The sequence below is a fragment of the Metarhizium brunneum genome, chromosome 4, assembly GCF_013426205.1.
Source record: "Metarhizium brunneum chromosome 4, complete sequence".
NCBI lineage: Eukaryota > Fungi > Ascomycota > Sordariomycetes > Hypocreales > Clavicipitaceae > Metarhizium > Metarhizium brunneum.
Window position 1 is genome coordinate 4,320,294 of NC_089425.1, and position 11,241 is coordinate 4,331,534.

General features: G+C 50.8%; 3 protein-coding genes across 3 annotated transcripts; all 3 read right to left on the minus strand.

The window, feature by feature from the left end:
* Nucleotides 1–586: 586 nt before the first annotated feature.
* On the minus strand, nt 587–1,772 carry G6M90_00g079930 (uncharacterized protein; the record flags this gene model as incomplete). The annotated part of the gene is made up of 3 exons (XM_014684045.1): nt 587–1,504; nt 1,557–1,664; nt 1,731–1,772. The coding sequence occupies 3 exons, from the start codon at nt 1,770–1,772 to the stop codon at nt 587–589; spliced, it is 1,068 nt and encodes a 355-aa protein (XP_014539531.1).
* Nucleotides 1,773–6,155: 4,383 nt separating this feature from the next.
* Nucleotides 6,156–7,683, minus strand: CYP6 (Peptidyl-prolyl cis-trans isomerase-like 4; the record flags this gene model as incomplete). Its single annotated transcript, XM_014684044.1, has 2 exons — nt 6,156–7,548; nt 7,604–7,683. The coding sequence occupies 2 exons, from the start codon at nt 7,681–7,683 to the stop codon at nt 6,156–6,158; spliced, it is 1,473 nt and encodes a 490-aa protein (XP_014539530.1).
* Nucleotides 7,684–9,074: 1,391 nt separating this feature from the next.
* G6M90_00g079950 (uncharacterized protein) lies at nt 9,075–9,551 on the minus strand (the record flags this gene model as incomplete). The annotated part of the gene is made up of 1 exon (XM_014684043.1): nt 9,075–9,551. One exon carries the CDS (start codon nt 9,549–9,551, stop codon nt 9,075–9,077), a length of 477 nt encoding a protein of 158 aa, XP_014539529.1.
* Between the last annotated feature and the right edge of the window lie 1,690 nt (nt 9,552–11,241).

An 11,241-nucleotide genomic window follows, 5' to 3' on the forward strand; every position in this document is an offset into this window, starting at 1 on the left:
AGTCCACAGTCTGCTCACTTGCATGGCCCAACGCCCAACATCTACCCGCCGAGCTCTTGCTTTGACCTCCCGTGTCATGACTCCCAACATTTGCAAGCCCAAGCCCTCCTACTTCCCCATGTCGACGTCAGCTATGCAGGGTTTCTTGTCAACAGATATAGCGCCTCCTGGGAATGTGACCAAATACATGAAGGCGAGTTGACCTTGTTCGAGGGAAGCCGTATCCAGCGCCCAAGGTCCGCCACATGGCCAACTGCAGTTGAACCGAGATGCACTCTGCCTTTAGCGCTCAGTGAAGCGCCATGTGATGTCGCCTTCAGCAGTAATCGTGCCAATTCGAGACCCATGATTTTCCGTCAGGTAAGCTGAGCGCCGGCAGGCTTCCTGTCCTTTTGACTGGCTCTCAGCTTGCAAAGATCCATGGTACCTCCGTCCAACTGGTACGCAAGACGCCGCCCAGCAATGAATTCGGGGTTTTTAAAATATGTGCAAAATATGTAAAATCAATGGCGGAAAAACACACCTTGAATCCGGGAGGCCGACCCGACCCATCTCCCCAGATTCGATCCTGGATGTCCACTCTTGTTCAGCTGTGAAGGCCGGCAGAAGCGCTCCCTCGACAGTTCATGGTGCCATTTTCGGTTGGCGAAATCCCTCCGAGGTACGATCCACGACCCTGGACAAGATACTGTTGGTCGTCCAGTACAAGAACGTTTCCACCTTCTGGCGTGGTATCCGTGTATCGGTAGGGGTACCCCGGCAGAGAAGATCTCAACGAAGTTCCCTGTCCAAATTCGTCTACTGGCGGGACAGTAGTGTACATGTCCGTACTACGATCCATTGAGCCTCCATGATATGGAGCCAAAGCACTGGTATCATACGCGTGATAGTGACTGCCACTGATATCCATGAGTCCGGAATTGTCTGTCCCATTGGAGACGGCCGGGGTTCGACGGCCAATGGTGCTCACAGAGCCTGGTCGGGAGCGCCTCGAGGACAAAGGTGCCATCTTGTCCGCATTGCCAGCGGTTGATTCAGAGTAGCAAGAAACTGCGCTGCTAAAAGAGTAACCGGCATCTCCTGCAGACGCATGTCGGCCTGGCGCATTGTTGTAGCCATAACCCCCACAGGCATCCATGTATGCCATGCTGTTGCCTCTCTCCACCATCGGATTGACCGGGGAGCGATATGATCCCATCATATACTGATAGTCACTGCCCTGCGCTCCCTGGTGAGTTGTCTCGAAATCCATGGGTTGGTCGTCGCCATATCCATTTGTCCACTCCTGGACTTGGTGATACGGCTTCGGGCCGCATCCATAAGTCATGTCGTTCTGATCTCCCAGGTTGTCTTGCCCGACAAAGTTCATCATGTTATGTGTGTAGAGTGGCGGGCTCGCTAGAGCAGGAGATGCATTGGAATTCCGGCCGGAATACTTTCTCGACACGCTAATGTTGTAGTTCAGGCTGGTCGATCGTACACCTTGGACTTCTTGGGATGAAACCTATCCATCATGTAAGAATCATTCACCACAATGCAGATTCAGGGCGACGTACTCTGAGGAACCGACATGGTTCAAATCCAGCATTTCTACAATTGGTGCATCCGTCTCCTGGGCCCGTGTCGCCGCTACATCGAATCTTTCGCTGCCGGCAGCGTCCACACTGTCATCGCATTAGCCAGCTATCCATACCCTAACAAAGTCGGCCTCCCAACCCGTGTGAGCTTACCGCAACAGCAATTCGTTTTCTCTGTGAGTTTGATTCGTCCATTTTGCCGCAGTCTGTAGAATAGTTCGTCTTTGCAGAGCTTTCTCACCCACAACAGTGGTGGGCGGGAAAATTGAAGTAGCGACGGTCAAGGATATGATCCAAATTGTCTGTTCAGGTCAAAGAAAGCAACTATGTTGCGACAGGGCGGATCTTCTCGTAAAGCTTGAGGGATAAAAACACGAGGGCTCAAAGAAGTAGACACAATCGAAGTAAAGGCAGGCAACCAATGGTGCAACGAAGACGGTAGTGATGATGATGATGTTATTGTTGCAAGATCAGCAGTTTGGTGTCACACATATGCTCAGCTTTTTTTCAAGATCGACACAAGCTTCCGATTGTGACAGCTGCCGATGTACGTGCAAATAAACGCCCAGAGAGACGGTCGTTTGCAGTGGAAATTGACGAATATTGTCTCGGGTTGTTCAGAACAAGGGGAGAGATGGTGACAGACGCAAAACGCCAAAGAGGACGAAGAGGACGGGCAAAGCCTAAAGAATAGACGCCAGAGACTGTTGCAACCTCTGACAAGCAGGTTCCAGGCTGTTTAAGCCAGAAGTAATAAGCAGGAAGTAGCCAAGTTATTGCTGAGGCGAGGAGGGAGTAGCCTGGAGAGCTCGGGGTGTTGCGGCTATGCCCTGTTGTTATACGTCGGCCGTACGACGGATGATAAGAGGTCCTGAAGGCACCCTGAGTCTGATGATAGCTTGTTTGTGTCTGCCGGATCACGTCCGACGCGTCCAATGGATTCCCATCCGATTGCACAACTCCGTCATCGCCCCAGTCTCTCCGATGTTTGTCACCAATGTTGCCCAACCACGGACCGGCCCTTCCTCGAAACACGGCATCCATCAACTCGCTCAGAGGCAAATTTGACTAGCTGGTGGTTATGGCTCCCCCTGTTCATTATCTCGTTTGTCTTGACTGCAAAGGGCCTGCCGCCTCTGCTCCAAGGACAAGGTGGATTGGGCACATGGTCTGTTCATCACGGTGTTCCCGGGTGGTGGTTGACGGTTACGTACATGCGGCAGGATGGCATGTTTCTATCATATGCCACACGGCATCAAGGCATGCTTCTTTGCAGCCGCTAGGAAATTCGGCGCCCTGCGCAATGTGAGGAAAGGCCCCGGTAGATCTAATGCATGGCCCAGCAGAGCGGCAGACTTAGATTTCCTTTGACATGCTAACATGCAATCTTGGTTGCAGAAGCAGCAATTCTGAGCGTGTATCAAGCAAGGTCCCGGAGGCAACATGAACCCGCCAGCAAAGAAAGATGCCAAAAAGAGCGGATCATCTATCTGTTTGATACCCAGGTGAACCTTGATAAGCATTCACTCAGAAACACCCATGAATCTCGCTTGAGGTAATGAAGAATGAGTACGTCATACCTCAGTGGTGCACCGCAAATCAGCCTTTCTACGAAATATCGGCATTGGTATATGCGTCTCTTCGGGGCGTCTCTTCGATTGCCAGTCTATTCACTGCCATGATTCCTTTGGGTAAATGGTTACACAGCCTGGGAAGAAATCATCTTGAGAATTTGTTTGTCTGGTATACAAGTAGACCTTGGCCTCAACAAAGTGCTGCAAATTGCACTCACGATAGAATCAGCCGGGTGGCGCTGACACAGAGACTAAGCTGAAGTCTGGATATTGGCAGCAATGCTGGTCCGTGAGCAAACTCGGCAGATGTCAAACACCCTTCTATGCACCAAATGCCAGTAAGTGTCGGTGTGTCTTGAGACGTGCCCTGGCTGTCCATCCACACCAAGACTGACGATGTGGTTACACAGGCCACTGGCCCAAGCCTCATGTGCCAATGCTTCAATGCATTCTCCGTACGGAGTACTGGCTGAAGACCAAAACGTGTTGTCCTCTTCTCCTGTCTCGTCCAAATCGTTCATTTCGTTTGCAGTGTTCTATTCTTGGTGTAACTGTTTTGACCACGAAGCTCGGATATAGGGGATTTTTTTTACTTTTTGTTTTTTCTCTTTCGAGGACGTGAGAAAAGTGGCAAGAACAGACCGCGTGGGCGTTGTGTTCCGTAACTGACAACTGGGCGCAAAACAAAAGATACACCATGGTCAAGCTTCGTAAGATCCTTCATCGCCAGGGCACTCATCTTGTACGAGGTGTTATCTGCATTTGCCATCGCTCTGGCACGTGCGAGCCATGCAGATGGGCAAAACACGGAGCAAGGGGTAAGAATGGAGCCTTGTCACTGCTACATATGTGAGTAAGCCATCATTGTTCCAGTCGGCGTCCATGGCCACTGAACGAAGAATAGCGCGGGTAATCCGAGAAACCTACATACTCGCCCAAAACGCTGAACCGAGATGAGGCTCTTGGAAACAAACACTGACCGCCCCACACCAGGTACTGAGAAGGAATCTAGGCAAGATTGATTTCGTCTGTGCAGCAGGATTCACTGTCCACTCGGTCTGAAGGTTTTGCTCTCCTGTCAGGGATTACTGCATGCTCGCGGTTTGCCGTTCAGAAGAAAAAACAGCTTCTCGAGGCTAAGGGGCATGCCTCATGAAGCGACACAGACGAAGTTGAAAAAGCAGGGCCGATACTGTCATCGTACAAGCATGAAGGGTGGCGCACCACCATCAAGGGATAACCAGGGCCCCCCCTAGTCAGGCTTCTGCCGCCACAGCAATTTGTTCCTTCATGTAGTTGTATCATAGGCTAGCTGGATCGAGAATTCGACTAGGGTCGAGGTTGTTTTCGAACCATGGAAGCAGGATCCCAGGTCAGTCTGGGCTAAAAGAAGTTCGGGAACAACGGTGGCTTCCGCAGCCACATGCAAGACACCAGGGGAAACTTCTGGGTACGGAGTACGGAGTACTAGGTTCGTAACTGAAACCCGGGGGGTCGAGGGTCTGCATGTATCATCACCGCCATTCTATTCTCGGCTAATCTTGGTCGGAAAAGACGTTGCTGGCCATCCATCGCTGCAGGCGTAACAAGCTTGGCGGCCTATTCATGCGAAACTCGATGTGAGGCTGCACGCCATGGCAGAAACATCGTGTTAACTGATTTAGCGTACGTCCTGTATCCAAACAGCTTTGAGCTACACAAACCAGGGTTGGCCACGCCTGGAGGCTCTTCCGATGCCTGTCAAAGATCGCTAGCGGTATCCAAATTGAGATGTTGTGTCAATGTTGCCACAGCTGGCCACCCTGATTTTGATTGTTGATGGTGCTTTGGGGTTGACGTCCTGGAACTATCAGGTTGACAGATTTCGGCAATATGCAGTTGGCCGTCCTGGTTATCCGGACAAGCAAGCTTACATGGGGACATGTCCGCTGGGGCGGACTTGAAATGTGACGATTAATAAATCTCTTCCATAGATTGTAGTAGTAATAGTAGTAGTAGTAGTGCTAACTCGGTCGGCTACCCCAGACTCGGTGAATCCAAGGCCCCGAGGCCATTGAGCGGCTCCGCAGTTGTCTCGGTATGATGACGATTTCTCGCCAAATCTTCTTGGTCGCTGCATTACGGTAAACATGGCCCTTCAACACGCAGCCCGCCATATTCCCGAGAAGGGTTTTGAGGTTCGTTTCTCTTGGTAAGCATTCAGTCATCCCTATTACAAGGAAGATTTTGAGTGCGGTCCTAGTACCTTCGATAAATAAGCCGGACAAGCTCTAGCATGATGTCATATTGACCACTTATCCGACACGAGCATGCACTTGTTTATATTTAGACTTCAACATGCATCACTCGGTGCACTACACGAGGGCTGAAGCTATCCGATATGGAGCAAGAACAGCACTGAACCTGCCAATAGAGTCGGAAGCTCTAGTGTTTTCGGGTGCCGTGGGCCGCGTCTGGTAATTCGACTAGGGCTGCTGCCAGCTTATGCCGAAGTTTCGGAAATACTGGGGGCCAAAACCAGCAGTCAGGGGATGATTTCGTCTGTCCTTCTCGCTTGTCGGCGATTCCAAGCCGCTGGGCGGCTCAGTTTGTGAAACATAGCCTGGTGCCTGGCAAAATTGCTCAGGTCCCCGACCCAAGATGCTGGGGTCACATGTGCCTTTTTTTTTTTTTTTTTTTTTTTTAAATTCTGCGATGTCTTTTCGATTGATGACTGCTCAAAGTGTACAAGACACGTCACAAGCCAATTTGGCAGGGCGTTTGCCATGTTTGCATAGGCGGTCAGAAAAGCAGATTTCCTGGCCACCTTGCATGGTGCAGTGAGGCTTGCTCCAGACAATGTCCAGAGTGCGCGACGTAGCACGAATACCACTGTCGTGATTGGGTATTGACGAGTCGAGTCCTGAGCATTCAAATTTTCCCTCGAGGAACAACGTTAGATGTCGGACAATACATCTGTCTCGTAAGACGCGCCCAATGTGTATCCTTAAGTTGTAGATTCATTTCATCGTCTTGGACGATACGAGTCGTCACGGTGTTCTTTGTTTTTGTCTTGGTGTTCATCTCGATCCCTATCCCTGGCTCTGTACCTGTATCTGTCCTTGTCGTTGTACCTAGGATTTCCATCTCTACGGTCCCATTCTCTCATGTCCCCATGACGATGGACGTCCCTCCGGCCCGGCTGCCTATCACGACTTCGTTCTCGTATGCGCGGGCTGCGGCTTCGAGCGCCTTGATCATTTCGCCGACCTTCTCCCACTGACGAGGGATTCTCTCCTCGAATGTCCCTTCGTTCGCTCCGCTCATGACGTCCCTTCATCTCCTCATCACCATAAACCATGCCGTAGTTGCTTTTCTGTGGCGCGTCTACTTCAGCTCGGTATTGCCTTCTCTTTTCCAGTTCATCAACACCGCCCCAACCACCACGCGAAGCATTTGCCCGTCGTTTGCTATTTGTGTCCTTTCTCCAAACATCGCTCAGTTTACTGACACTCTGTGAGAAATCAACGTGAATTCTTCGATCATCTATCAAGACGCCTTGCATTTTGAAATATGCGGCTTCGCAGGATGCTTTGTCTTCGTACTCTATGAATGCGTATTGTAAGCTGTCTCCTGTTTTGGCGTCTCGAATTACTTCACAGCTCAAAATCTTGCCAAATCGGCCAAAGATTAGTTCCAGATCTTCGTCGCCAGTGACTGGATTCAACTTGCAGACAAAAAGAACATTCTCTGGCGGCTTCACCTCGGCAAATGGCAGGTCTCCCATCATTTCCAACGTCAAGGCTTGTGCATTGGCCTCGGTTTGACGGCGCCGGCGTTCCAGCTCAGCCTCGTCTACCCCGTCATCCTCGTGCAAGGCTGCCTCGTCAGCAATCCGTACTGTTTTCAACTGAGATTCCGTAGGCGGAGGGCTTGAGCTGGGCTCCCTTAACCCGGAAGGGTCCGGATATGGGTCGTCCAATACGACTGTGTGCTTGATTCGAATGTCGATCAAAGGATAGCCTTTATCATCAACAATGGCTTCATTGATTTTTTCCAAGGCATCAAATCCTTCCACAACTTTGCCGAATATAGCGGCTTTGCCGTCCAAAAAATCTGTTTCTTCCCCAAGAGTAATAAGAAATTGCGAGGCGGCAAGGCGCGTATCGGGATCGGCGGAGAGGGGAACCGTGGCCATGCTAACTGTGCCGCGCTCAAGATGCTTCAGCTTCGGGTGGAAAAAAGCAGGGAATGATTGCTTCGAAGGGTCCCCAGATATATAACCCCATATTGAAGAGCCTCCATCGGATTGTTTGGACAATGGCCCCAAAGGGTCGCCGGTCTGGAATGAAAAGTTCTTTTGCACAGAGTGGACCGGAGAAAAATTGTAGTATTTGACTTTGCAAAGCTTCAGGAAACTGCTCGTGGTGTTAGCAATACTTTATTAACAAAAGATCTGGGCGAATGACTTACTTCTCACACAGCTTTGGCGCATGCTCAACCAGCAAGTCGATGACAATGTCACCAACGCTAGTCTCCAAGAGAACCGACATTGCGATGAGTGTTGGTTAAAACTGCCCAGTGCTCCTGAATTCCTGAATTCAGATGAGGCTTCTGAAGTCAGTTCCAAACCGCCGTCCATAAGCAGCGGTGATGTGCATGGACGCGTCGCGCAAAATTTTGACGTTGAGGTGCAAGACCTAGACACAGCGAAGTCTCGAACAGCTAGCTAATGTTTAACAGCTGTCGCAAGATCTCGTAGCTCTCCAACGTGGACCGGCTTGCCGAAGTTTTGCCGAGAGGCCGCGGATAATCTCACGTGATGTCTGCACTTACCTAGTAGGCAAAAGCCAATTCAACAACGAAGGATGAGAACGAAGCAGTCCATTCAGGTGGGGCTACGAAGTTATACTGTCAATCAAGAACTCTGGTGCCAGCAGTGTTCATTTGATTCTAAAGTGTGAATGTTAGTGGTTGTACGGAGTAGATTCCAAGATGCGTACATACTTTATGGAACACTCCGCATTTTTCCTGTCCTGCTTCGTACGTTGACCCAGTATCTAATGATAAACCAATACCTGTAGTCAAGTACGGAGAGGTACTACGTACTAGCACTGAGTACATGCATGCAGTAGTATGGGGCACCAAATCCGGTGCAACAATTTCCAGCCCCGGCAAGTGGACCTCCCCAATCTCTGCAGATTAAACGGTTGGTTCGCAGCTACTAACGCTCAAGGCCAAGCATTCTCTTGGCAAACGCCTAGCGTGCTTGTTTCTGTGGGAGGTAAAAAGTAACAATCTGAACAGGTCGGGTGGCTGTCGCGCTTTATTATATACTATAATATAAAAAGAGGTAAAGAAGTTCTTGACCATTGCGCTTTAAAAATATCTCATGGTACCGGATGTTATTACTATATTCGCGGCATTGGTCGACAAAAATCTACCGTAGATCATCGGCTGTCTCCAGAATTGTGTTCCACTTCTCAGTTGATGGGCGGTCAAGCCAAAATGGTGTCGTCACTGCAATCCGTCACAATCTGGGAGACACATATTTTTTTTTTGACAAAGTTGATTCTCGATTTCAAATAACAGATTCCGTAACCTGCATGGTAGAACACATTCGTTACTAGGACGATGGATGCTCGTAGCAATGCTGCAGCAGATGCTGTCAGAAGCACAGGGTAGAAGTACATAACAAACGCCATGCAAAGAACGTCCTCACGACGTTCTGTATCGCCATTTTGTGAGGCCTCGGTGAATGCCACTACATCGCTTTTTAACCCAAGAAGCCCATAACCTTTGTTTCCACTACCCAAAAACGCCGTAATTGCAAACAATTTCCAAAGCAAGAAAGATATTATAGCAGGGAGCGCCAATGCAAGAAGTCGGGTATTAGCAATAATGATCAGGTAGAAAAACCTTGCTGAAGCGATCATTCGGCCGCTCACTCCATGCAGGGAGAGCTCCTGCGTCGACGACCTGAGCGAAGTTCCTTCTCCGTCTCCATTAATCTGACTTGCGCCCACATGCGCATCGAGTTGTTGCCGCGCACTGCGTCACAGTTGAGGAGTTCTGTCAGGGCGCGTTTAATGCTCTCGTTGACGTCAAACAGGCGCTGCTCTTCAGCAGAGATGGCATGTATGGTTTCTTCGTCTAGAATTGTGCCCAGGGATCCGGGGCCAGCAGCGTCTCGGCCGCAGCGGGCCCGAGTGCGACCAAATTTACATTCACCGCTCCCCGAGTATCGCCTTGGTGATGTCGATATCGACGAAGTGCTGGATGATCGAGTTGAGACGCTCGTGACTGACGCCTTGCGCGGCCGAATCTGGTCGAGGTGGCTGGAGAGTTCCTCATGCTGCTCCTGCAGAAGCATGTACTTTTGCAGAGCAAAGTTGTAGGTATGTGTCTTGCTCGAGGTCATTTTGGCTTTGTCAGGAGAGGAAGCGTGGGGGTCGGTATGGGTGCTTCCCTTGGCTTGAAGGAGCGCAGCGAGAGTCAAGAGATTTGTTTGAGTCAGACACGGAGCTCTTTATAACAAGCCCATTGAAGGTGAATGAATGATCGGTCTTGGGCAACAGGCGGCAGGCGGTATACCATGAGCGGGGGGTTCGTTGCGACGATGCAGCACTGGATGGACGCAGCTGCAGAAGGAGCCCACTCTGTTCAGCCAGCGGATCTGTGTATCCACTAGTGCAGCAGGAAACGTGGTTGATGGCCTTTGCCGGTACGGAGTAGGCTGATATCAAATGGTATTTCTGTCAATCCACCGCCGCTTTTGCTTTTTGACGGAGGAAAAAAAGAGGATGATGACGGGAGGGTGTCTGGTGAGCAGGTGTAGCTGTCACCGTCTGCACGGAGACTTGCTGGGGGCGATTAGCCAGGGGGTGGGGACGGTCCGTGTTGGAAATGAGGCGTGCTGCGAATAAAACCATACATATGAATAGGGGGTGACGATCGGGTCAATTCTTCAATTCTGCCAAGGTCAGGGTATGTTTTCAGCTTTGAGAATCTAGAAGCAGAATGTGCAATATTAACAATGGGAAAATGTGGAAGATGGAAGGAGCAGGGGGGGGAATGCTTGAAAAAGGATGCACGGGAGGCGGGAGATGACCGGAGCTCGAGTGGGCATCTGGGTACAGCGACTTTGGCTCGTACTCTGACTTGTATTGACAGTCTATGGGCAGAACATTGAATATTTGAACACCAAGACGTATACACTAATAACTACCTACATGGTATACTAGTGTATACTTTTCCATCAGCAGATACGGAGTATATCCTGCCTCTTCTTCTCTTCTCTCTGCCGCAATGAACAGGCTGGCCAATGGCGTTGATGGCGGTGGCGACACTTGGACACTTTCTTTCCACGACACGACGGTAACGAGAGAAGCCCGGAACGGAGCTGAAGGCTCGTGAGCTGGATGGCGCTACCGCATGTTGGTATAGCGCAGGCGGTTGGGCCTTTCAGCCAGAGACGCAGAGATATCGAGATGCAGAGTACGGAGCAATCCGACCAGATGGCGAGCAATGGAGAGACCCAGATCGGGGGCGTAGGCGGTCCTCACAACACACCACCAGACGCGAGCTGCCACAAGCTGCCACTTGGGAAAGCGAAGGCCAGTCACTGTCACTGTCACTGTCACCCGGGGCTGGGGCCGGCCATTGGGCAACAGGGTGGTTGCGCGCTAGGCGGCACGAACTGAGGTGACGAGGTGAGGTGGTGAGGTGGTGGCACCGGTTGACTGGTTGACTGGTCCGTGGTGTCGTGATTTGGGTGGTATGCTTGTGGCGCCCGACTGGAACGAGACTGGTCCAGAATCAGGCCAGGGATTGTTTGGAGGGTGGAATATAAACTGCCCTGCCTGGGGACGTGACACCTAGACGGACGAGCAGGACTGACCGGCTGCAGGTTCTTTTGGCTGAAGCGACGAGAAGAGGGAGGCCCGTTGGGGGACAAATCTGCAAGTGAGGTTCAGGTGACGGTGGTGAGAGTCTTGATATGTATTTGTACGCGCTCAGTTGAGGCAACGAAGAGACTCGGAACAAACACGGGTGTGCTACAAGTCTACAACATTTGCATCGCAGTACTCCGTAGTCCGTACGGAGTAGCG